At 42.7% G+C, this 27,490-nt stretch overlaps 1 protein-coding gene and 1 long non-coding RNA gene across 9 annotated transcripts in view; one reads left to right on the top strand and one right to left on the bottom strand.

Annotated features, from left to right (window-relative positions):
* The window catches only part of SULT1C2 (sulfotransferase family 1C member 2), a 29,216-nt gene extending 11,489 nt beyond the window's left edge, over positions 1-17,727 (top strand). The window contains exons 2-9 of one of the 2 annotated variants that reach the window (XM_072844351.1): positions 34-284; positions 1,893-2,070; positions 2,527-2,652; positions 9,045-9,142; positions 13,494-13,620; positions 14,071-14,165; positions 14,298-14,478; positions 15,597-17,727. In XM_072844351.1, the coding sequence (XP_072700452.1) occupies positions 99-284; positions 1,893-2,070; positions 2,527-2,652; positions 9,045-9,142; positions 13,494-13,620; positions 14,071-14,165; positions 14,298-14,478; positions 15,597-15,706 (1,101 nt within the window). In that variant the 5' untranslated portion in view covers positions 34-98 and the 3' untranslated portion in view covers positions 15,707-17,727. The remainder of the gene's footprint in view (positions 1-33; positions 285-1,892; positions 2,071-2,526; positions 2,653-9,044; positions 9,143-13,493; positions 13,621-14,070; positions 14,166-14,297; positions 14,479-15,596) is intronic. The other variant, XM_072844352.1, reaches the window with a different exon arrangement.
* LOC140643019 (uncharacterized) overlaps positions 1-27,490 on the bottom strand; it is a 160,604-nt gene that overhangs the window by 12,863 nt on the left and 120,251 nt on the right. For 5 of the 7 annotated variants that reach the window (XR_012039403.1, XR_012039396.1, XR_012039401.1 and 2 more), the window contains one exon: positions 13,475-13,582. This is a non-coding gene — a long non-coding RNA (uncharacterized lncRNA). Of the gene's footprint in view, positions 1-1,378; positions 2,411-13,474; positions 13,583-27,490 lie in introns of those variants that run through there. The other 2 variants (XR_012039399.1, XR_012039402.1) reach the window with 1 other exon arrangement.

Raw genomic sequence — 27,490 nt, 5'->3', positions numbered from 1 at the left:
CATTTGACCTTGTTTATATTTCTTTCACCTCAGGCCAGGTCACAGGGCTTGTTCCCGTTTAGTACCAATTCTCACAGAAATGGCTCCATCTTGTGTTGATGCCAAGAGCTCCCAGAGGAACTTTACCTCCCGAAGGCCCCACGTGCCTCAGACACAGTAGTAATTTGAGCCTCTGCAATTGCCATACCCAGGGAATGCTGCCCTGCTTCCTTGGAATGTACTTTATGTGCCCACTGACCCTTGATCAGAACTTTGGGCTGCTGATTTTCAGCTGGAACTTGAAGGTAAGAATATGGCTTAGAAGAAATCCTTAACTTGATGATTTTTTTTTTTATTTCTATTATCATGATGTACTTACTGCTGTATAGACAGAAGTGATTAACTAAAGCCAGAGAATGTTTTAAGGAACCTAAAAGGTAAAAGAGATTTATAACCAAGATATCAACCTAACAGTGGAAAGCCTAGAAATTCAGGACCCAGAGGCAAAAATCTCCAAAATCCCTGTCCTATAATACCATCTCTCCTTCCCACCTGGATCTTCCCCTACATGCTGAACCTACAAAGGGGATTAGACCAGGTCCCTGAGCTCCAGGAGAACTAGACACGAAAACAAGTAATTGCAGGGCATTTACATTTCCTAAAAAGCTCTAAAGTCCTGGCACTCATTTTATGCACCAGTTAAAATGAGTTATTTATACAAGGCACTAAGCCCAGCACATGGCTATCTCAATAGCCAATTATTCTGGAGTAGTATGGCCCACTTCTCCTGGTTTCCTCATTTTGTGCATTTAAAGCAAAAAAACTTGGGACTCCTGGGTGGCTCAGCGGTTGAGCATCTGTCTTGGGCTCAGGAGTGATCCTGGGGATCTGGGATCAAGTCCCACATTGGGTTCCTTGCAGGGAGCCTGCTTCTCCCTCTGCCTATGCCTCTGTCTTTCTCTGTGTCTCTCATAAATAAATAAATTAAAATATTTATTTAAAAAATATAGTAAAAAAACTTAAGAAATGGGCAGAAAATTTAAGTGGATATTTCTCCAAAAGAGATATATGAATGACAAATAGGCACATGAAAGGATGCTCAACATCACTAATAATTAGGGAAATGAAAATCAAAACCACAGTGAAACATCATATCATACCTATTAGGATGGCTAACATAGAAATTAAAAAATTTTTAACATATACTTAATAAATAAAAATAATAAACAGAAAATAATTAGTGTTGGCAAGGCAAGGGTGTGACAAAATTGGAACACTTGTGCCTTTCTGGAATGTTAAATGGTGTAGCTACTGCAGAAAACAGCATGGCAATTTCTCAAAAATTTAATGTTCTCAAAAACATAAAATTATCATATGATTCAGCAATTCTAATTCCAAAGAATTATAAGTAGGATCTTGGAAAAATACTCGCTTACCAGTGTTCATAACAGCATTATTTACAAAAGCCAAAAATTAGAATTAACCCAAGTTCCATGCATGGATGAATGGACAAACAAAATGTCACATATACACATGATGGAACATTATTCAGCCTCCCTGCTACAGCATGAATGAACTCTGGAGGCATTTGGCTGAGTGAAATAAACCAGTCACAATAGGACAAATAGTGTGTGATTCTATTTATATGCAGGATCTAGAGAAGATCAATCTATAGAGACTGAAAGTGGAAGGGGATGGGGTAAAAGGGCAATGGGGAGTTCATGTTTAATGGCATAGTTTCATTTTGGGAAGATGAAAAAGTTCTGGACATGGATGGTGGTGATGGCTGCACAACAATGAGAATGTACTTAATGCCACTGAACTGTACTTAAAAATGGTTAAAATGGTAAATTTTATGTTATGTGTATTTTACCACAATTATTTTAAAAGTGCCCTCTGTCTTCTGCCCACAGGGACTTCCCCTCTCATTGCAAGACAGTATGGCCCTGGCCACAGCATTGGAGGCACAGCTACAACTGAGAGAGGTGGCAGGCATCCCCCTGCAGGCTAGCACTGTGGACAACTGGAACCAGATCCAGAACTTTGAGGCCAAGCCAGATGATCTCCTCATCTGTACCTACCCTAAATCAGGTGATTGTGGGACCAGGGGGACAATCAGACTTCAGCCTGTGGAGTCAGCAAGGGCTGCTCACATCAGTTAAAATCCCCCTCAATACAGTGCACTCATTCAAGGAAAGCTGCTTCTTTTCACTGGCCCATGATGAGGTGATCTTGGGATGCTTAGTGTCCCTGGGTTTAGCCAGGGTCAAGCATGATAGGGTTAGGGGACCCAGCCTGCTGTCCTCTGTCATGGACAGCTCTTGGGTGACAATGTCATGTGGCTTTGCCTCTGCTGCTCTTTCTCTTCATGGAGACTTCGTGGGTTTTTCTCACATGGCCATCCATCTGTCATGGCTGACAGGATCCTGACCTGAGGGGAGGTTGAACCAAACATCATTAGTCTCCACATCCCCTTTTCTCCCCCAAACACATAGGACAGATTGTCTAACAGGTTTCTCCTTCTCATCCTTTCCACATGGGTTCCAGGGACTACATGGATTCAGGAAATTGTGGACATGATTGAGCACAATGGAGATGTGGAGAAATGTCAGAGAGCCATCATTCAACACCGCCATCCTTTCATTGAGTGGGCTCGGCCACCCCAGCCCTCTGGTGAGAGCTCCCTGCGTACTGCCCTGGCTCCTTTCTTTTAAGATCTTATTTTTTAGAACAGTGTTAGGTTTACAACAACATAGAGGCACAGAGATTTCCTACACGTGCACAGCCTTCTCCATTGTTCAATATTCACTCCTCCCCCAGATTGTATTTGCTACAATTGATGAGCCTACACAGACATGTCTTAATCACCCAAAGTCCATAGTTCACATTAGGATTTGCTCTAGATGTTGTATGTTCTTTGGGTTTGGACCAATGTATAATAACGTGGATCCAACAATGTACCACCATACAGAGTAGTTTCACTGCCCTAAAAATCCTCTATGCGCCCCCTCTTCACCCTCCCTTCTCCCCAGCCCCTGACAACCACTGATCTGTTTACTGTCTCTACAGTTTGCCTTTTCCAGAATGTCATATAGTTGGAATCATACAGTACATGAACTTTTCAGACTGGCTTCTCTCACTTAGTAATGTGCACTTCAGTTTCCTCCATGTCTTTTCATAGCTTCAGAGCTCATTTCTTGCCAGTGCTGAATGCGATCCCATTGCTTAGATGTACACAGTGTATTTATCCTACTGAAGGGCAGTAGGCTCTCCTGTGGCTGTCCTTCTTCGTTTCTCTTCCTCTCTCTCCTGTCTCTGTTTTCTTTTCTCCTCTGTTTTGTTTCTTTGTTCTTCCTCCCCTCTCATTTCTATCACCATGGGTTTCCTCCTCCTTTCTTCCTCTTTGTTTCTTTCTACAAATTACCTAAGTTTGTTTGCCAAAAATGAATCATCAAGTAAAAAGGAATCTGCCTTATTTTCTTTTTCAATGCTCCCTCTGACCATTGCTGCTGTAGAACATACAGAGAGGGTGGAAAGCTATATGTGGAACACTTCACACTCTCTTCTTTCCTTACTCTACCCATACAAATTCCCAGTGGAGTCAAGGAGGTGCCAGATAACTAGAAAAAATAGTGCATTTGCAGCCAACTATTTCTGTTCTGTAGGGAAACTTTTTAGAGTAATACTCAACCCAGAAATTTTTTTCTTCACACCAAAAAAAAAAGACAATCAGAAGGCAAAAGAAGCCATTCCAGGTAACAGGCAGCTACTGGATGCATTTTGCAGAACAGAGATAGGAGGAAGGCCTACTTTTCTGTTTCAGCATTGTATAGTTCAGCTCAATAAAAAAAAAAATGGAAACACACCTAGCTAGAGCCACAAAACTATAAGCAATACAACTCTAGTGTGGAAGTTTAATTTGGAGAAAGTGTGGACAGATAAATCTACCAATGCCTTGCCCAGCTGCTCAGACTCCTCTGGTCCTTAGTTCCTATCCGTCTGGTTGACCACTAGCTTAGCAATCTAATGCCTGGTCTGACCCCTGCTCTGAACTACCTGTGGGGCTCTGACCCCACACACAGGGTCAGAGCCCCACAGCACTGCCTGCTTAACTGTGATCCCACTTTGGCAGAGTCAATATGTGTAAAAAGGTTAGAGCAGTACCTGGGACAGAGTAGATCTTATTTAAGTGTTAAGTATTACTGACCACCTCTTAGGCTAAATCCTTTGCCCCACAAAAGCATGTGTTCCCTGAAGCATCCAAGCCCAGTGTTTGATCTCACTTCTACATCCCACACCTGCCACCATTGTCTTACCTCTGACAATTTGGGGGATTAAAGAGAGGGGAAAAAAAGCCTAAGCATGATTTCTAGTGAGGATTCTTGACAGTGGGGAGCAAAGTATCCAGTCACTAAGTTATCATAAGAAACAGGATAGAACTTATCTCAAGGCAATGCCAGGAGCTGCAGAATTCAAGAAAAGTCGATAACCAAGAACCGAGCATGGCACATCATATACAAACCAAGATAGTTTCTTAAAAATCAAAGTGCCTCATGTCCAAAGAGATGACAAGCAGTTAAGGCTTTACAGTCTTTCCATCCAGGCAGTGGTTTTATTTCAGAGTACATGATCCCTGCCATCAAAGGCAAGGACTTACCATTAGGAGGGTAGGATGGTTGTCCAAATAGACTGATGGGAGCTGGTCAAGTATACTGACCACACTCAGAGGATTCAGGAGTGGACGAACACTGCTGGATATAGTGCAAGTTTGTGTCCCACATAGCGAATCTCCCTCCCAGGCCTCCTTCCACTCCCCCTGCCCCCCACACTACCACCACCTACAGCTAGAGAGCTGTTTGACATCAAAGGTATTGCAGGGCTGACCTAATGAGAGCAGGGCTGGGAAGAAAGAATATATAGATGAGATCTAGGAATAACCCTTTCAGCTCAACAAGCATTTATACTACAGGCCCTAGGCTGTACTTATAAGACTCTACACCTCCACTTGCCCTCAATAATCCATGGTCCAATGGAGGAGACAAATGCAGACCATATGATGACAAGCAGTGGGTATGTTGGGTGGAGTTAGCATAGGACTTCATAGGACTTCACCATTGGCAGGGTAAAGAATGGGCCTGAAGACCAATGCCTGGGAAGGTGACACCTGCAGTTACAAGCTGCTACTGCTATTGCTGTGTCTCTCCTGCCAGACTGCAAGTTCCTCACGCAGATGATGAGAGCCAAAAATGACTCCCTTGGCCCCCTTCCTTCATGGGTCAGGCTCAGGAATCAACTCTGTGGCTTGAGGTGTGTTCACGGACACTCTCTCCTGCGCTTCTCAACCCCAACCCTAAGGCTGAGCACTCATGTCAGTGACAAAGGAATAAGGCCACCCAACCAGCTCCTCTGAGGTACTGATGTGAGAGAGAGAGAGAGAGAGAGAGAGAGAGAAATGTATAATTTACCTGAACCTCTGAAAAAAGACATTCGTGGATGCTCCATGTAAAGCCCTAAACCCACAAAATTTCTGTCTGCTATAGGGGTTCTTCAGCAGCAAACTTTGAAACTGGAGCTGGGTCAAGCCTGCTGGGAGAGTTGCATGTAGGAGGAGGAAAGCCTAAGCGTACCAGCCTCCTTCCCACATAGAGGTCATTGGGCCCCAGAACTAAGGGGCAAACATGCTCAGGTCATCACAACCTCTCTCTCTCTTCTTCCTTCTCACCTCTCTGTCCTGTACTCCCTCTGCACTTGGGCCTCTGGAAAGCCCCATTAGTTTCTTGCCTGGCTATACATTTAAAGGCTGTTTGTAGTGTTTCAATCAGATTTTGCATGTGTTTTATAACAGGACAGGTCTTCATAGTGTCCAGGCCACCATACTACTAGCAGTGGAAGTGTCTGGAGAGACTCTTAAAGAACAAATGGGACCAACCAGGTGCCCAGAGACATAGACAAGAAGGAAGGGGCCTGGAGCAGCAGGATGAATGTAGATAGCTCTGAAGGGGAACATGTGAGCAGGAGACATGACAGAACATGAGGAAGGGAGCTAGAGACAGGACAGTTTTACACGTCTTGCTAAGGAATATAAACTTTAAGTATAAACCAGTGGTTTTAAAAAATAAATAAATAAATAAACCAGTGGTTTTCCAATTTTTCTTTTCAGTACCAGGATTTTTTTATTTAAAAAAAAATTGTTGGGGCCCTGTCATCCAACAATTCCACCTCTGGGTATATGCCCAAAAGAACTAAAAAACAGAGACTGGAAAAGATAACTTGCACACTCGTGTTTATGACAGCATTATTCACAACAGCCATGGATGGAATCAACCAAAGTGTCCATGACAGATGAACAGATAAGTAAAATGTGATACATACATGCAATGAAAGACTATTCAGCCTTAAAAAGGAAGGAAGTTCTAACACTGGCTACAACATGAATAAACCTTGAGGATATTATGCTAAGTGGAATAAGCCAATCACAAAAAAAGATGAACACTGTATGATTCCACTTTTATGAGGTAGCCAGAGTAGTCATAGAATCAGAAAGAATAGTGGCTGCCAGCGGCTGGGGGAGGGTGGAATGGGGACTTAGTGTTTAACAGGAATGGAGTTTCAATTTTGCAACATGGAGAATTCTGTAGGCTTCTTGCACAACAGTATGAATGCACTTAGCACTACTGAACTGGACTCTTTAAAAGGATTAAGATGGCAAATTTTACTTTATATGTATTTTACTACAATTTTTTAAAACTACTAGGGATTCCCAACATATAAAATAAGCAAAATCAAAAATGACCAGAATGAAGCACATCCTTTCAACTCCACTTTGAATCCAGCCTCTTAAACACATAGCTTGGGGAGCAAATGTGAAAAACCACCTTGAGTATGGAAGGTTTCCAAACAAGAGTCACGTGGTCTGAGCTGCTCAAAAGCAGCAACAATCTGAAAGCACCAGGGAGCATTTACATTTTCAAGTGTAGGTAACAAGACCAGTTCCAGACCTACTCCCTCCTAGGGTGAAGGGCCTTGTCTTCCTCCTCTTTACTGTGATCTGCAGAGATTCTTGCTCCTCCCAAAGCCAGGGATAATAACCAAAGCCGTAATGCTCATACAGACCACGTGGACAATTTATATCAGCAAGAGGGCAGTTTGGACTAAGTGACCTTACCTGGGATCCAGCTTTTTACAAGTCAAACATAACAACAGCACTCTCAAGATGTCTGTCAGGGGCATCTCCTTCACACCTTTCTTTCTACCCCCCTTGCCCATCTTTGGAAAACCAACCACTCACTGGAGTACTCAGGGATGAAGAGATGTGGAAAGCCAGTGTAGAAGGTTGCTTCAGAGCTTAACTTGTTGATACACATTTACAATAAAATGCTTCTTTATTACCAGGTTTGTTTCCCTCCTACATTCCAGCAGCCTTTCTGACCCTTCATATAGAGGCATTTTTCCCATCAACTACATATCAGGGTCCAAATTCAGTGTGTCCCTGAACAACATCAATGTACTCCAGATCCTTGGGGCTGATTCATTTCTCATAACTAACTCTGTTCACTTTGCATAAGCCTGTGATTCCACTAGAATGGAAGCTTCTTAGAGAAAAGGAGCATGTCTTCTTTAACTTTGTTGCCTTTCTGCTGTATTAGACTCAGACCCCAAATCCAACATGTGTCTGACCGCGGCTGGGGGGTCCTTCACACCAACAACAGACTGTCTATGACACCAGCCATGTGTCCTACAATTCAACTCAAATCTGACACTACCTACCTGCAGATGGTATCAGATCTCACAGGTGAAGTGCTCACGAAACTGCTCTCCCTGCACTTTAGGTGCCAACTGCAAGTAGTAGATTCCCAGGTTACCCACAACTTCTGTCCAACTTGACTACTAATCAGGTGTTCCCACAACCCTCTCTTTGGCTAGATGGAAGAGACACCTCAGACAAACCATAGGGAGAGGACTCGAAGCTTCTATGCCTTCTTCAGGCACCATCCTCCCCAATCTCATGTTCATCAACCCAGGAGCTCTCAAACCCTGGACTTTGGGGATTTAATGGAGCTTCATCACACAGGCATGATCTATCATTTATTTCATTTTCAGCCCTTCTCCCCAATTTGGAGAAAATTCCAAGCTTCTAATCATGGTTGGTTTTGCTGGTGACCAGCCCCCATCCAGGAACCTCCCCCCTGGAGTCACTTCATTAGAATAGGACACACCTGGGGCACCTGGATGGTTCAGTCAGTTGAGTGGCTGACCAGATTTCGGCTGGGGTCATGATCTCAGGTCGTCAGCTTGAACCCTGCATCAGGTCTGTGCTGAGCAGGGAGTCTGCTTGGAATCTCTCTCTCTCTCTCTCTCTCTCTCTCTCTCTCTCTCACCATCCACTCCTCTCCCTGATGATGCATGTGCACAGTCTCTTACTCTCTCTCAAATAAGTAAATAAATCTTCAAAAAAAAAATAAAGAACAGGACACCCCTATACCCAAACAACAGGGGTTTCAGGAACTCTCTGCCAAGAAGCAGGGGCAGAAACAAATATAAATTTTCTATTATCTCACATCGCCCATCGCCTAACCTCAGTCTATGCAATGATTGCACAGAGCGGGTGCCCAGTCAGTGTTTTAGAGTACAGAGTGGAAATCACGACTCACATGCCATGAAGTACATGTGTTTTTAGAGATGAAACAAATGACTAACACGTAGGTCAGGTACATGGCAGCCTACTGCAGACATGCAGGGATGGGCGCTATCTAGAAGGCAAGAAAGACTTGCACTCTGGTCCCCTTGGCTCTGCCACAACAAGACCTAGCTTGTCCATTCTCAGCTTTCATCTCCTCATCCTTAAAGTGGCATATTAATTGAAGCTCCCTTCCAGTTCTCTAGCTGTAGAAGTCTACAAAAGTGGTAGTCATCTCAATAATCTCATTATGAAATCAAAAAGGAAAGTCAAGAGATAAGCAGAAAAAGGGAAGGGAGGTGTTAGGACATTCTGGACAGAGCCCAAAATATAAGTTTCCCATGCAATGCTTGTACTATGCAGATGTTTCCTCTTGATTTACTTAAAGGGGTGGAAAAGGCCAACGCAATGCCCTCTCCACGGATACTAAGGACTCACCTTCCAACTCAGCTGTTGCCTCCATCTTTCTGGGAAAACAACTGCAAGGTAAGACAGCAACAGCTTCCCTGGGGACAGGCAGGAAACTGGGGCCTCCTGGGAGCAAACCATCCAGTCCCTAACTCACAACAGTGTCATTATATTTACTCTTCCACCATCTCTGATGTATTAACTGTTGATAAGCAGGAAAATAAAATGTAAAGTTCTATCTATACTCAGCAGGATATTCACCTGAAGGATTTCAAACAAGACATGAAGGCAAAAGCCAGACTGAATTTTTGGTATGAACTGGAGACACTGAGTGTTCAGAGTGACGCAAGGGTGTGAGCAATTAAGAGAAGAAACAGAGCAGAGAAGAAAAACTGAGGAGAAAGAAAAAAAAAAAACCCTAAATATTGTTTAAAAGGGTGGAGCAATGTTTCTTAAAGGGAGCCTTGGCTCTGGCCTCTCATAAAATCTGGGCTCTGTATTTATTCTGGGACTTTATTTATTCTGCACTCCAGTGCCTAGTCAGCTCCTGGCACAAAGAGGACATTCAGATGCTGAATGACAGCAAGTGAGTGGCTGTAGAGTGAATGGAGGTGAGGGGAGAAACTGAGGTGTCAGCCAACACTGGTAAGAAAGTTTTCTCCAAAGTGGGAATAAAGGGGACAAAGGACTAACATGGGTGTATTTCTAGGGAGCAGTAGCAATCACGGGAGTCCTTTCAGCCCAGTTGTCTCAGGGAACAAGAATCTCCACTTCTGGATTATAGCCAGCTAAGTACCCTGAGAGCTTCTGTACGAAACACCTTGCAATAATACATAACACACGACAAGTTTCCTTGTAAATGTGTCACTGAGATCCAGAGAGAGGAAAGGAAATCTCTAAGCTCCTCAATGAAAAGGAGAGGTCACTGAGCCTGGAGCTGTGCTGCAGGTATTTGACGACCTGAAGAAGCCAGCAGCGTGGGATTCATGGCTTGGGTCTCATGGAGTCAAAGAATGAATCTCAAGGACACAGGAGAATGAGCAAAGCGATAGACGTCTATTAAGCAGAGATACAGAGCAAGCTCTCAGAAGCGAGCAGGGTCCTGACAGGGTTGCCACCAAGGGCTTGTAGTGGGAGCTTTTATTGAGAACCTAGCCTGGGAGCCCATGGCCTTGAGATTCTTGTGCTGTCTTGGTTTGAGGAGGGATATTGATAACACCTTAATGATTTATTTCTTTGTGGTCTGGGGAGTTTCTGTGATTACTTAGTAACTATCAAAGGGGGACACTCCCTAACATTTTGGAGCTGGGAAGCCAGGTTTATCTTTTTTCCTGTTTTTGCTGCTGTATCTCTGTTTCCTTGGGATGGGTGGGAGACTGACTCTGGGGCCTCTCAATGGCCTTGGCATTTATGGGAACCCACAGATCTATGGGAGCCTGACTTTGGGCCTTTCCCTTATCTTTCCCTGCCTAGCCCCATCTGCCCCTAACTCATTCCTACATCAGCTGCACTGGGTCAAAGCCCAGAGCAGAAGGTATCAGAAAAGTGAGGAACCAAAGCTGGGACAGTTGAAGGGCCTCATCCTCAATGGGTGGATGGAGGGGGCCAAGGCAGAACCGAGGAAACCTCTCTGTCTTCACCTGGGCTCTCAGCTGCTCTGAAAATGTGTGGCCATAGTCCTCCTGTCTCAAGGAAGGAGGTTCAATGTTATAATTCTTGCATTGTCCAAGAAGCCCCATGCTGAGAAACTAGCATAAGGTGGTTCCCATTGCCAGCCTCCCCAGGATGACCTGCAGAAACAAACACTGGGGGACGTAACTCCAGCATGGGCCACAATGGCCTGCTTGAGCTCACCACCTCACATTAAAAAATAAGGAAAGGGGGATCCCTGGGTGGCGCAGCGGTTTAGCGCCTGCCTTTGGCCCAGGGCGCGATCCTGGAGACCCGGGATCGAATCCCACGTCAGGCTCCCGGTGCATGGAGCCTGCTTCTCCCTCTGCCTATGTCTCTGCCTCTCTCTCTCTCTGTGTGTGACTATCATAAATAAATGAAAAAAAAATTAAAAAAAAAAATTATAAAAAAAAAAAAAAAAAAAAAAAAGGAAAGGAACAAGCCAGCAAGAGAAAGTCTGCAAAAAGCACAAACAGCAGGGGTAGACCTCGAGGACTTCAGATATAGAAATGTAAGAATGTTGAAGTTGTGTGAGTAAATGAAAGATTGAATCAAACATAAAAGAAATAAGATACTATTTTTAAGATAGAATTTTTTTTACTAAAGTAAATAAATAAATAGGATTTCTGTAACTGAAACAATATATAAGCATTTGCTACAAAAATTCAACCATAGGTCTCTGGTTTGCCAGCACCTGGGGTGACTCTCCCTCAGGGACTGGGGAGGGCACAGTGCCACAGGCATGGAGGGGCCGCCGAGCCTCAGACGGACCACCAAGGCCCCAAGGGGGCCAGGGCACCAGGGCTGGTTAGAGAGCTTCATGAGTGGCAGGGTGGCCATGGAGACAGAGACCCTGCTGTGGGTGAGGGAGGAGGAGCCCTGTCCCACGTCATCTACACACTTGCTTCTTGGTCTCCTGTGCAGTAGGACCCCATCTCCCAGTCTGCACCTGCAGAACTGACTTCCTCCCTCTGTCTCTGCATTTGTGGACTTCAGCTTCATCACCACCATCTCTGCTTTACAAAGATACAAAGCACCAGTCTTAGAGATTAAGATCGTGTTCCTAGCACCCGAACCAGCAGCACAAAACTGGTAGTAGAACCCAAGCCCTGACGATCAAATTTCCTCTCAGTGTTTGTGGGATGTGAGATTGCCATGAAAATAATTTTTGTTGCCACTTACTGTCATGCATCCTTCACAGAAAGTGTTATTGATCACCTGTGGCTATTTCACATTGGTTTCTTAGTTCTTTTCTTTCTAGTCCTTTCCATTTCTGGATTTAAAAACTAACAAAAAAAATAGTAATACATTAACACAAATTCAACAACAGGTAAAATGCAGAATAGACATAGCAGAAGAGAGAATTGGTGAACTTGCAGGGGGAAATGGGAAGAAGTTTTGAGGAGAGAGCCTTGTGGTTTGAGGTGAGAAATACGAGAGGAAGATTGATAAAATGAATATCAAGCAGTAATGAAGCCTCACACCTGAAAAGCACCAGGGTCCATCAGGAGGCAGAGGGAGCAAGGGTAAAATGTGGGCAAGAGTCTTTATTGTAGTTTTTGATGGAAGGAATGGGTGAGATAGGTAATCAGGCTTAGGACTGGGTACTTTGGGTGATTTCTGGAGATGCTGGGACATAGGGACTGCCCCTGGTTATATGGTCCTGGCCCTGGGGTGATTAGAGCAGAAGGATTGTGACCCAAAGCATGAAAGCCCAATAAGGGAGATAAAGGCTCCGGACTGGTTGCCTTACATGCAAAAAATGAGCTTGATAGTGAGTTGTCACTATCTGTAGTAACCGGCTAAACCTGGCAAAAGCAATCCCTCTAAGGTCAGCAAGGCCCCAGGATGTCAGAGTATCAGAATGCAGAAAATGTCACTATTGACATTTTAGGCCAGAAAATTCTTTTGAGGGAGTTGGGGTGAGGGGCTCGCCTGAGTATTATAGAATGTTGAGCAGCATCCCTGGTCTCCACTCATTAGATGCCAGTAGAACTACCACCCCCAGTTGTGACAACCAAAAATACCTCCAGACGTTGCCATAGGTTGCCTAGTGTGCAAAATCATTGCCAGTTTTAGGGTTAAAAAAAAAAAACAGCATCACTATGAAATGACTAGTTATAGATCTGAGGTGGCTGGCCAGTCAACAAGGCCAGCTTGGGATTGATGCATCAGAATTTGAGTGGAGTACGTAGCACTCACAATGAGATCAAAGGTCAAATTAGGTTAAAGTGGGAGGGTAGAAAGATACAAGTTGTAGTCAAAATGAAACAGGATGCTTTGTAGAGCAGGAGTTGAGTGATTTGAGATGAAAATAATAGAGCTGATGAGAACAGGAGAAAAATAAGAACATGAAGCCATTCCGATTTTCCAGGACATGGAGATGAAGGTATTAGGAGGATCATCAGCAAGCACGTGGAAGTTTCTGTCTCATGGTAGTTCATAGTTGCTAGAGAAGGATTGGACCCTGACAACTAAAAGGGCAATCAGGAGTCAGGCTACTTACCAGGACTGAGTTTGGAATAAAGAGGAGAATCAGCAGAGAAACAGGGACAGCCAGAGGAAGACGAGGTCATAGGTCAAGTGGAATCAACAGAGAAGCAAGAACAGCCAGAGGAGGAAGAGGTCACCAGCCAAATTGAACTGCCAGCACAGGAGAACTGAACCAAATGTGCAAAGCATGAAATTCACCTGAGTGAATTCTGTGAAAATTCACTTTTCATACCATCTTTTACTCACCTCTCTTCTTAACCCAAAGTTCCTTTATGTAGCTCGAAATGCCAAAGACTGCATGGTTTCCTACTACCATTTCCAAAGGATGAATCAAATGCTTCCTGACCCTGGTACCTGGGAAGAATATTTTGAAACCTTCATCAGTGGAAAAGGTAAAGAATAATCCTTCACATCTTTGCATGCCCACTCCATGTAGGGTCAGTCTAGGAATCAAGCATAGCATTTTGAGTCCTGAGAAGCTTATGTTCCTCCTTAGGCATGTCCTACCTCAGACTGGGACTTGGAGGCGCAGGGTGGCTGAGCTCAGAATGAATACCCCCAGTCCCAGCAAATATCTCTCACCCAATCTGAAAGGCTTTATGCTAGGTCACTTGACCTGTAGAGTCACCCTCCTTCCAAAGGGTATCCTTGTGCTGATATCAGGGCATATATGATTATACACAATAAATAGGAAGCCACGTTAGGTAGCATGTTGGGATAAATTACCCCGAGGCTGTACCATACCACGTCACCCTCCAACTTAAACACATGTGGACTCAGGACATATCTGAGGCTTTGAATGATCCTTTTGCAGACTGTTCTGTTTCCTGTGTCTGTTACAGTGGGCTGGGGTTCCTGGTATGACCATGTGAAGGGATGGTGGGAGATAAAAGACAGATACCAGATTCTCTTCCTCTTCTATGAGGACATAAAACAGGTGAGTAAAAGCCCTTCAGAAGGACTGCTCCAGGCTGTCTCAGGGCTGTGCTTCTGGGAGGGACATCCTGAAGAATTTAAGTGCCATCCTGATACCTCCTTCCACTCCAATGTGATGTTATTATCACCACAGGACCCAAAGCATGAAATTCAGAAAGTCATGCAGTTCATGGGAAAGAACCTGGATGAAACAGTGCTGGATAAAATTGTTCAGGAAACATCATTTGAGAAAATGAAAGAAAATCCCATGGTGAATCGTTCCACGGTTCCTAAATCTATCCTGGACCAGTCCATTTCCCCCTTCATGAGAAAAGGTTTGTGTGGCCTCCAATACTGTATAAATACAAGTATAAATGAAACACTCAGTTTGTCTAGTAATATGCTGTCTGCTTCTTAGCAAGGAGATGTTAGGTTTTATTAATTTCAAGAAAAAATATTTGGCTTATTAGGAACAATTTACCACTAATAAGATGGGGATTTGATCCTGGGTGGCTCCCAACACAAGGGGCTTTTTAGAAGGAGTCATGTACAGGTGTAAGGGAAATGTGGTCTCACAGGTAGTTAAAAGCAGGAGCCACTGTTGGTCCAGACCTCATGGGGATCCCTGAATCTCAGGGACAGGACCTCAGCAGTAGGGGGGTACAGCTCTTTGCCCAAAGTCCCCACCACTTAAAGGACTCAGCTGCCCTCCACATGTCTGCCACGAGTCCTTCCTCCATTGATCAGCTTCCCATCTCTCTACCAATTACACCTTTTTCCTACTTTCTATCTTCTGTTGACTCAGCTTCTGCTCTCAGCTTGGTCTTGATCATGGCCCAGACATGCTCTACATCATGACTTCCAACTATAACTACCGTTGAGCACTGCCTCATTCTTTTAATATTTCTTAGTTTCCAATTCCCAAAAGAGGAATTCTAATTGCCCCAGCTAATATTTTTTTGAGAAAAAAAAAACATTCTCATCTTTCAAAATTCCATCTCATGGCCCTTTCCAGTCTATCTTCACCCTCAGATACAACCACCATTATAATTTCTATCACTACAGATTGATTTAGCCTGTTCTTTGACTTCATATAAATGAAATCATACAGTATGTACCTTCTTGTGCCTTGTGTCTGTCACTCAATGTAACATTTTGATATTCCTCCATGGGGCTATAACAGTAGTTCCTTTTCATTTCTGTGCAGTGGTCTATTATGTGAATATACCACAGGTGGGGTCAAGGCACCAGCGCCTTTGTGCCTTGGCATCAATAGTATCCTTGAGCTAGGAGCCCACCCCCTGCACAGAGCACCCCAGGGCCCTTCTCAGAACTGAGAGCTGCAGTGGATGGGTATGCATTCAAGGGGAAGTGGAACAAGGCAGGAGTGTTTTATGGCCACAGAAACTTTCCGTCAGAGTGACACCTGCATCTCGATTTTTTCCTTTTCTAGGAACTGTGGGGGATTGGAAAAACCACTTCACTGTGGCTCAGAATGAGAGATTTAATGAAATCTATAGGCAAAAGATGGAAGGAAGCTCAATACATTTCACAGAACTCTGAGCAAGACATACATAGAAAGTCCTTCAGCCCAGCCAGAGTATCTCTGAAAGCATTTTGTAAAGTACACAATTATGGTACCACTGAACCTGTGATTACTATGTACTAGCTTTATTTTTTTAGAAGGATCATGTCTAATGCTTATTTTCTCAACCATTCTTTCCAAAGTAAGAAATAAAGAGGCTTATTCAACAAAGTAAAATATAAGACTTGAATACTGCAAGGATTCTTTAGGTCTCCATCATTCTGGAAAGTTCATCCTTGTTTTTTAGTCTGTAATATACCTTGGGCATAAATATGAAAATATTAGTTTCTATCTATTTTGATAATATGGAATCTCCAACATCTGTCTTGGCCATTCAAACTAGCTGTGCTAGTTTGTGGGGTTCCACCTGATTACCATGAAAGGGACACTCTGAGGGCAGTTCTGATGCAGTCTACTCTGTGAAAACATGTCCCAAGTGCCATCCCTGGTGGTGAGGAAGGAAAGGGAAAGGCACGGAGGGAGAGGCCAGAAGACCAAACACTGATAAGGAGTCATAGTGCTTAATTTCAGAAACAGAAGGGGTGTCCATTCTGGAGCCTGAGTTATATCCTGGTAAAAGCAGAAAACACAGACAGAGGAGCGCAGCACCAACAAAGTCAGCCCAGGCATGGTTGTCAGACTTGGAGATAGTCTTTTCTGCAACGTTGTGCCCTCTAGAGGCCAACGTTACCAAGCTACGTGCCCTTTTCACTGGTTTCCCATACTTATCCTGCTGAAGCCCTGTTGCTTCATATTTGTTGATTTACTTGTCTATTTCTCCCACCGGAATGTAAATTCTTTACCATTTGGTTCCATGTCTTATTCAACATCTCACTCCCAGTATGCAATGCAATGCATGGTACATAACAAGTGTTCTGCAAGTACTTGGTAACAAGCAAATGAATGCATAGATGAATAACTACAAGAAGGTAGGCACATTTCAGATTACAAATTCCCAACTTTGAGTCCCAACTAGTCGCATTCCAAAGCTAAGGGCAGTAGGTGCTCCTGCTTCACCCGAGGGGAAGGCAATAAGAGGTTAAATTAAGCCCAAATACAATTCTGACTGCTTTTTATTATCACCCACCTCTAGCAGCTCTAAACAATGTCAGTGATAAAAAATACTCTGTGGTGAAGGAGAAGGATCTTCTATTAGCCCTAAATTCTATTTATTTTTATCTACATTTTTTAGATGGGGGTGCAAAGAGAGAGGAGAGAGAATACCAAGTAGGTTCCATGCCCAGTACAGAGACCACCGTAGGACTCCATCCTACAACCCTAAGAGCATGGCCTGAGCCAAAATCAAGAGTTGGATGCATAACTAACAGTTACTCAGGTGCCTTCTTGACCCTAAATTCTAAGCAATTGCTTGGTCACTACCACGTTTTAATCATACATATATAACTTCAAATTAGCGCCTTCTAATTGTGTAAAAAAAGCTGTCTATATCCCCCACATTTGGCAATTTTAGATTGTAAATTTTTTTTTGCTGTTTGGTTTCATGTCTGTTTACATCTGTATGGAAGTTAATTCAGAGAACACCCAAGCACAGAGACAGCTTCTGTAACTGACACACAGATGCAACTAGGCCTGCTTCCTCAGGGTAAGCTCATTACAGCTCAGGATCCTTCAGGCTCCCTTCAGGTACAATTTGCGTCCCTGTTGTGTATGAACATCCCTGTGTTTAAACAGTAGTAGATTCAGAACAAACACTGATAGCATAGTTATTATAAGAATGAAGAAGCAAATTTTGAATTTCTTCAATTCTATCATGCTTTGTGACTCCTTGGAGTTTTTGTTTGTATTCAAAATTTAAAACGGTGAAATTTTAAAAAATGGGAACTGCAAGGTATAAAATTTTTGTTTAATAAGTGCAGAGTTTTGTTGTTACTGGAAATAGTTTGCTAATTTTGAATATCTGTAAATGGAAATTTACTCTCTTCTCTAATTATTAGTAATGGTTTTAAAACTCAAGAATGAATAAAGAGAATGAACATCACCTCAGTGGTATGATTCAGTAATTGAATTGTACAGGAAATGTAGTTCATCTTTAGGAACAGGACGAAATTTCCTGTCCCCCCTCCCTCCACCCCACCAAGAGAATACTTATAGAGATTTTCAACAGTAGAAAACCATGGTAAAACTGTGAGGGATTCTGGGATGCCTGCATGGCTCAGCAGTTGAGCACCCGCCTTTGGCTCAGGGTGTGATCCTGGATTCCCGGGTTCGAGTCCCACATCGGGCTCCTTGCAGGGAGCCTGCTTCTCCCTCTGCCTGTGTCTCTGTCTTTGCATGTGTGTCTCTCATGAATAAATAACAATGAGACCTATTCTTAGGTCTCCGATGAACCGTTTCAGAGTGTGCTCCCACTCTGCTTTGTTATGATGTAATAAAATAGAAATTACAGTGCCTCGGCTAGAATCAACAGCACTGTAAGTGAAATCATACCCCATCCTCTCTTTCCAGTGAGGTATTTCCTTCCTAGCCAGCTGACAGCTAGAACCACCCCAAATCAGACAAGCTTGTACATTTCTGAACATCTCTAGTGAGACAACCTACATCTACTAAAATAAAATATTTTGCCCTCTCTTTGTTATTTTTATCTTGGAATACCATCTCCCAGTGGCCACAGAGCAGAAAGGCCAAATTCAACACCCCAAAATGGATGATGTGCAGGGAATTTTGCTGACCAAAGCCATGTATGCCTCTTGAGACAAAATACAGCACTTCCAGCTGGGCCTAATGATCTCATTGCCACATATCTTTTTTTTTTTTTTACTTAATTTTTTATTAGTTTTGGATAGTGGAGCCTTAATCCATTTTTTTAATGAATTTATTTTTTATTGGTGTTCAATTTACCAACATACAGAATAACACCCAGTGCTCATCCCTCCAAGTGCCCCCCTCAGTGCCCATCACCCACTCACCCCCATCCCCGCCCTCCTCCTCTTCCACCACCCCTAAGTTTGTTTCCCAGAGTTAGGAGTCTCTCATGTTCTGTCTCCCTTTCTGATATTTCCCACACATTTCTTCTCCCTTCCCTTATATTCCCTTTCTATTATTTATATTCCCCAAATGAATGAGAACATATAATGTTTGTCCTTCTCCAATTGACTTACTTCACTCAGCATAATACCCTCCAGTTCCATCCACGTTGAAGCAAATGGTGGGTATTTGTCGTTTCTAATGGCTGAGGAATATTCCATTGTATATATAAACCACATCTTCTTTATCCATTCATCTTTCGATGGACACCGAGGCTCCTTTCACAGTTTGGCTATTGTGGCCATTGCTGCTAGAAACATCGGGGTGCAGGTGTCCCGGCGTTTCATTGCATCTGTATCTTTGGGGTAAATCCCCAACAGTGCAATTGCTGGGTCATTGCGACATATCTTAACACAAGTGTGCGAAGGTGCTTGGGAAGATAGGAAGGCAGGTTGTGCAAAGCCAAAGAGCACATCTAAGTATCAAGCCTTTACTCACATACCCTCATGTATAACATAGGGTTATTGCTCACTCATGTCACCTCCAATCTCCTGGTTATTCCCATTGGCAGAGCAAGCAACAGCTTGAGTAGTGCTAGGCAATATGCACCCAAACACCAAAGTACTGGCACATATGTATGCATGCACACAAACACATACAGAGTCAGGCAGTATTGTCATCTATCCCTGCCCAGGAGTGAGATGAGTACATGTGAAGTCAGTTTTCCTAAACCTGCTACCTTCTGACCCTGAGCATTCCCTCAGCATGCTTCCTTATAATTTTATTTTATTTTAGATTTTCTCCTCATATCTTCTTACTTCTCTTCCCATTAGCTTTTGATTATGGAAGAGGAAGAAGAGAAAGCAATCGAATTCCTCGTCAGTTGGTGATGTGTATAAAAGAGATAAGAGTGAGGCACCCCACACCCTTGAGAAAATGCTCTAACCCCTCTGGTTTTCATTTCCTTACATACATAATGAGGAAGTGGAAGAGAGTGTTCTAAGATACTTGCATTTATTGTTTTAATAAAAATTTACTGAATTTTACAGTGTGCTAAGCACTGTGCTATGTATGACTAGAGATCTGACGATGAGTAGATAAATAGTCCTTACTCCTAAATATAAGAGAGACTAAGATGTGGATCTGTAGAAAGAGAAAGTCCTGCAGCCTCAGACTCTTCCACTTATAAGCTGTGTGATCTTGGACAAGTTAATTAACTTCTCCAGGCCTCCCATGTTGCCCAGGTCCCCAGTTTGAGCACCTGGGAGGATGGTGGGTTTAGTCTTCCTTGAGGAATTAGGAGGTACCCATGAAATGTGTTAGTGGAGATGGGACCCCAAAGAGACCTCTGGACTAGAGAAGTAAATAAGAGAGTCACCAGACCATGGCCAGGCAGTAAAGCCAGGAGAGAGACTGTGATTGACCATGGAGAGCATACAGATTGAGAAAAAGGCCCTCCTCTGGAAGCAGAGTGCATTGATCAATATTGATCCCAGCTCCCAGTGAAAGGGAAAGGCAAAAAAGCAAGGGCATTAAGAGCACTGGCAAGAGTAGCTGCAGAGATAAAGGCAGAAAGGAGGGACAGACTGGGAGCAAGAGTGGTGACAAAAGGAACTGATGGCAGCAATGTGTTTGGATGAACAGAGGAAAGTGGAATCAACTGTGTCCAGACCACTGACTTGTGGAGGGCAGGCCGTTAGGGAAGAGCATCTCTCTGTGACCCTAGTTCCCAAGACATGCTGGGGGTAAAGTAGTTATTGATAGAGTATTATACTATTAATTATATAAGCAAGACTTCAGAAGGAATGTTTTAACCCAGTTACAACTTATAGGATTAAATGGTACTGGAGTACTCTTGTATGTTCATTATTCTGACACAAATCAACATCTCCAGATGCTTAGTGATAAACTGTGATGTGCACGATAATGCTCTGTTGCTAATTGTAGAGAACATTTTGACTCTATTAAGTAAAATTGGTTAAGATCTCTCCTTGAAAAGATTGATTAGTGCTTATCCTAACTCATCAAATGTAATTTAATGTAATACATTATTGTTTTGAAGCAATTCTGAAGTTTAGCTCATTCTTTAATTTGCATGTCTTCTCTCTCCATTATTCAAATTGGTGAGTTATTCCCAGTTGTTATCAGGTCTTGTAAAGAAGCCCCAGGAATGGCTTGGGTACCATGGTACTGGCTACTTACACACCATAGCAAATCATACTTTGCAATGGAATTTAAAACCCCTTGACCATTAAGCCAATAGGCAACTCGAAGATCCCAAGGCTATCTCAATTCACAGCATTCAGGGTGGGTAAGGAGTTGGGGTAACTGGGTGATGGGCATTAAGGAGGGCACTTGATGGAAGGAGCACTGGACATTATATGCAACTGCTGAATCACTAAATTCTACCCTGGAATTAACATATATGTTAACTAACTTGAATTTCAATAAAACAAACAAAAAAAAATATGACAACATTCAGGATTTTGAGTCCCAGTAGCTTCCATGGCCCTTAGAAATTCTTCCATGCCCTATTGAGAGACTAGCCCTTTCCGCATTTAATGGAAGGGGTGATTAAATAGAAACAACTAACTAGTGAGCTTCAGACATTTTAAATACCAGTAATCTCCTGTCTGAATTGGAATCCCTCCTTCCCAGCTCACTCACCATCACTTCCAATTACTCTGCTTTTTAATTGTTGTCTTCAACTTGTAAATACCTAGGTCTGAATCCATTCATCTTTGAGTTTTCTCCCTTTTGAGCCACAGAACTGCTAGACAAAAACTGTCTAAGAAGGCTCAGAAATCACTACAAATTCCAGTGTCTCTCCTCAGCCAGAACAGTCACTGCCTCCCCATTTCCTTGTCTCTATGCCAAGCTTTCTTCTGACTTTTCAAAGTCTGAGCCCCCAAAGTCCCCTAGCAACTATCTAGTCCCCTATCCAACTATCTGGATCTCCTCTCTGGTCTCTAGGACAGATAGGACCCTTTTCCCACCCAAGACTGACCATGCCATCTGTGCTTCAGCTCTCAACCATCCCATCACTTCCTTGGTGTCCTTTCAATGATCCCTTTTCTCATTTCTTTGATGGCTTAGGAGGGAGGGGTGTCTCCAAGGAGCTTTCAAAAATTCTCCCATTTTTACAAAACACAGTGTATTCAATTAATTATTAGAATAATTGTTTATTCTTTGACTTCCTTATTAGAATGTAAGTGCCCCCAGCGCAAGGATCATATCTGTTTGATTCAGTATTATATACACAGTGTCTAACAGGTGCTGGATAAGTATTTGATGAATGAATAAATGAATGTAGGAACTTAAGAGCAGAGGAGCAAATCAAGAAGGGAGTGGTCAGTAGGGGCCAACTTACAGAGAGGGCAAGAGAAAAGAAAGTTTCCTTTGGGTTTAGCAAGGAGATGGGCATCATTCATTCTGGAGGTCCCCATAGATTCACAATGAGTGGGTGCAAGGAGTGGGAGCTTGTGCTGTGCCTGCCCTAGTGAAGGTCTGGAGCTGAAGCAGTGGAGATTTGCACTTACTATATGTCAGACATTATAGTATTATATTTTTTTAAGTAGGCTCCATGCCCAGGGTGCCAGGCATTATTATTCTAAATACTTCCCATGTATTCCTTTAAAAGATTTTATTTATTTATTCATGAGAGACGCAGAGAGCGAGGCAGAGACATAGGCAGAGGAGAGCCTGATATGGGACTTGATCCCAGAACCCCGGGATCACGACATGAGCTGAAGGCAGATGCTCAACCACTGAGCCACCCAGGTATCCCTACTTTCCATGTATTAATGCATTTAGTCTTCACAACAGCCTTGTGAGGTAGCTGCTATTTTATACCTGTGTTACAGAGAAAGATACTGAGAACAGAGAGGTTATGATTTGCTGAAGATCCACTACTAATAGGTAACTGAGCCAATATTTGAACTCAGGAATTCTCTTTCTAAAGTCTATGCTCTAAACCACTAAGCTATAGTTTGTGTGTGTGTGTGTGTGTGTGTGTGTGTGTGTTCCCTGTTTGGACTACTTCTGGTATATGTATCTGAGGTAAAGGATGGAGTTTAAAAGACTGTGGCGGACCAGCATGGGGAACTGGCCATATTTAATAACTGTTTCTACAGAAATCCATTCTAATTTCATCTGGAAAAAAACCTACTTATAAACTCTTCTTTGGAAAATGATTCAACTTATGTTCATTGTCTTGTCTTTTCTCCTCTCTCTCTCTCCCTCTCTCTCTCTCTCTTTCTGAAGTAGCCAAATATGTGCCATGTTTCAAAACCGTTTAGTCAGTATCATACCAGGATGCTTGGGGAAAAGTGGCAAAAGTGAGGTTTAAAAATAAGCAGATCTCAGTTATTCTAGGCTATACTAAATAATTTGGGTTTGAGTTAGAGACCCATCTGTCTCTAACACATTTTTGGGAGTCCTCAAGACCTCTACAACAATTTCTTAGTTATTAATTTGAGTGGCAATTTAAAAATACAATAGGCATGCTCTGGATTATCTAAATGACCACTATATACCCTAATTCCTGCCACATGGTCTAAGTGTCCTCATTTGCATCTATGTCAACAACCCCTTTCTGCTGAGTGCTACTACTATAATTATTGAAGATTAACAGGATGAGAAATGGAGAGGGGGACTTAAATGTGACTAGGGCAGCAAGTGAAGGCTAATGTATCAAAGATTTTAACATGCAAAATGAAACATAAAGTACCAAGAACTAAAAGAAAACAAAAAAGAATGTTTTTTATCATCTAGAAGAAAAGAGCTAAACATTACACAAAACCCAGAAGCCGGGAGTGAAAAAAACTGACAAAATTAATTACATGAAAAATAAAAACTTTTTCAAAATTTAAGAATAAGTACAACAAGTTTTCAGAAGTTGACTGAGCTACTGCAATACTGCAATGCTTCACTAAAGACTCTGAAAACTCATCTTCCCATGCAACTATATGCAAGATAAATTTGAAGCAGAAAATAAAGATAGTTGGATTTCTCCCATAAGAATCTTGGGATGCCTGGGTGGCTCAGTGGTTGAGCACCTGCCCCTGGCTCTGGGCATGATCCAGTGGTCTCAGGATCGAGTCCCACATCAGGCTCCTTGCCTGGAGCCTTCTTCTACCCTCTGCCTCCGTCTCTGCCTTTCTCTCTCTGTATCTTTCATGAATAAATAAATAAAATCTGTAGAAAAAAAAGAATCTTATTCCAAAACATTGTCCAGTCATCCCCATGTTGCGTCCATCAGGAGCACCAAGGAACAGATCAATTATGGGGCCCGCATTCATCTTCCATGTTCTTCATCCTTCATTGATAAGGATGGGCTCAGTATACACTTATGTTGAGAAGAGGGAGAGGACTAACATATATTAGGCTCAATTTTGAGCATCTATCAGCCCCTCAATAATATTATGAGGGGGAGGTACAAATGAGCACACTATAGATCAGAGGTGTCACACAACTTGTCCAATAATAAACACAGGAAGGTAGAAGAGTTGTGCTATTGATCCAGATCTCCTTGACCTGACAGCCCATGATCTTTCAGCCATCCCACACTACCTACTCTATGCCTCTCCTACAACCACATTTTTCCTAAGCTCATATACAGCTGGCCTGCTTCTAGCCCTGAAGTAATGAGTATGTATTTAAGTGATCGGAAGATGGCATTGAAGAAATCTCAGAAACCATGTGTTCTATTATCCTCTTATTTTAGTTTGCTGTAGCCAAACTGTCTCTTTCAGGTGTCTAATGGCACCTACAAGTTCTAGTCATTCTGACACTTGATGAAAACCGGATTACTTTGTCAAAATTTTATAATCATCAAAATGACTTTCCATATTGAAGCCTATATTGGTGCAGGTGCATTTTCACATACATCTTCAGTTGGTTACTAAAGAATTTGTTTCAAGTTTCTCAGAGACCCAAGAGGCCATTTATCGCATTCTGGTCTAAGTAAGTGCTTGCTTACAGAGAGTCTACAGATGGGTCCTTGGCACTAAGTCAAGCTCCTGCCCTTCCCTTTCCATGGGACAATTCTGTGCCCTTTGACAGCCTTATCAAGATCAGCACTTTATACCATTCCTGGTTCTCCAGAGTATATGCAGGGCTTTAATCACTCCACCTTGCTGATCTTAGTACATACTCCTGTGTAGAATGGAGTCTAAATAAAAGAAAAAAATAGTTGAAGACAAATGTCAACATAATGTTAGTGTAGACAAAGCCAGTTCTGGGTTGGGGGTAAGAGTAAAATTAAAATAATTATAACAGCAATCTGGTGAATACCAAAATGAAGAGCTAGGTATGGTGTTCTGGGAGGAGAAAGGTAGGAGTACATAAGTCCTTGACAAAGAGGGTTGACAAGGGTAACAGAGGAGTTAGGTCGTGAGGAGTAAACAGAAATTTACCAGTGATAAAGGAAGGAAGTGCATTCCTGTTTACTAGAAAAGCATAAACCAAGACTCTTACACTTAAGAGAATATACACAATGTCAGAAATGAGGTTTGGAAGGTAGACAGGAGCACAGGGGAAGGGCTTCATTGCCACACTAGGATGTTCAGACTTTGTCTTACAGGTGGCTAGGTTCCACTGAAGAATTTATTTTTTTTAAGATTTATTTATTTATTTATGATAGACATAGAGAGAGAGAGAGAGAGAGGCAGAGACACAGGAGGAGGGAGAAGCAGGCTCCATGCTGGGAGCCCGACGTGGGACTTGATCCCGGGACTCCAGGATCACGCCCTGGGCCAAAGGCAGGCGCTAAACCGCTGAGCCACCCAGGGATTCCCCCACTGAAGAATTTGAACAAGAAAGTGAAAGGAGCCCGTTTACACTTTAGACAGCTCCCCTGGGGTGTGGTGGTGTGGAGGGGCGAACAGAATGGAGTATGACTGAGAGCAGGATGTTAGTGAGGTGATGGTGGCAAGAGTCCAGGGAAAGAATTAGGCAGATGTGAAGTGAGGCAGAGGCAGTGAGGAAGATATGTTCCAAATGTACAAAACAGACAGAATCTACATACAGGACTTGTCAAGGTTTGACCGTGGAAAGAAGTGGAAAAAGAGACATCTAGTATAATTTTGATTTTAATTGAGTTAAATGTGGTACCAGTAATGGAGAGAGGGAATGAAGGAAGAGAATAAGTTTGTCTGAAGATGAATTGAATCAGAGCCCACTGAATCTTAAATATCCACAACACACTCAGGTGGAGACACAGACACAGGAAACTGTAGCTTAGGAAACAGGCATTGTTTAAGGACAAATTTGTGAATAATAAATATATGAGATTTAAAAAATAAAAAAATAAAAATAAATAAATAAATATATGAGATTTACAGCAGTGGAAGAACATGGCAAAAAAAATAAAACCAGGAAAAGTGAACAAAATGAGAATAAACACAGGCTTCTGGCAGAGCCCTAAAAAAAATGAACATTTAAATTAAAAGTTTTAGACTTTTAATCCTAACAAAACCCATGGAGAATCTGAAAGAGTTATATCTCCACTTCTGACAAAGTGCACATCTACACAGAAGTTTACATAGTTTAGGGCCATACGTATTTTAGGGCCAGTGTTAGTTTGCAAAACCCTCAGGAGCTTCCTGGGTGCACTCTGAGTACAGCCTCCATATTTGGAGGGAAGGGAGAGACCAAAGAAAGAGGCAACCACTCCAGATTGGTAGACGGTAGGTTTCATTAGCAAGAGAACTTCCATATAAGCTTGTCTCAGGCAAGATGAATGGATTCCCTGCACCCACCCAAATCTTAAAGTTGATATACAAGCGTCAACTAGGTTCAGTCTCATATATCATCCAACCACAGCATTATCTCAAGGCTGTGTCCTTGAGTGGACTCTGGGATCAGGAAAGGCAAGCAGAACCCACATTCCCAGGACAGGGGCAAGGGTGAGGAGCCTCCAATTGTCAGGGTCCAGCTCATGGGTCAACTGGCAGTCACATCCTCTCAATTACTTCCCTCAACAGAGAGGCACAGTCCTCTTGATTTAAGAGAGGAAAGGCAGAGCAAGACACACTGGAAAAAATTAAAGAAGAGACACAAAGAAGGTGCTACTGCAGAAGGAAGGAGGGTAAGTGTGACCTGCAATCAGTGGGCAAGGGGAAGTGGAGGACTAGTCAAGAGCCAGTTCACACAGGGCCTGGCACACCAGGTCTGGGATTCTGAGCTTAATCCTAAGAGCAATGTATAAATAATGAAAAGGTTTATACAGGGGAGCAACTTGATCAGATTTGCATTTTCACAAGATTATCCTGGCTAACTAGAGGATGAGTGGAAGAGAACAAAGATGTGATTATGCCTTTTAGGACTTCTTACTATGAACACAGAAACTACAAACTCAAGGCAAGTCATCTGAAATTACTCTCTTAGAGGAACGAAAAGATATAGAATAGAAAGAGTAAAGAAAGTCTGTGGGTCATACAGAATACCATCAAAAAAAAAAAAAAAAACAAATATACAATCATGGGAACACCAGAAAAAGGAGAGAGAGAGGAAGAGAGAAAGGGCAGAAAGCTTACTTAAAGATAAAATGGCAATGGCTGATGGAATTTAAGAACAAAACAAATTGGGGCACCTAGGTGGTTCAGTCAGTTAAGCAGCTGACTCTTGATTTTGGATCAGGTTATGATCAGGTCATGTGATCAACCCATGTCAGGCTCTGTGCTGGGTGCAGAGCCTGCTTAAGATTCTCTCTCCTAGAGGACACAGGCAACACCCTTTTTGAACTCGGCCACAGTAACTTCTTGCAAGATACATCC

This window comes from Canis lupus, chromosome 11 (genome assembly GCF_048164855.1).
Source record: "Canis lupus baileyi chromosome 11, mCanLup2.hap1, whole genome shotgun sequence".
NCBI classification, from domain to species: Eukaryota; Metazoa; Chordata; class Mammalia; order Carnivora; family Canidae; genus Canis; species Canis lupus.
The sequence above is the reverse complement of the archived record's forward strand: the minus strand, read 5'-3'. Positions and strand labels throughout refer to the sequence as shown.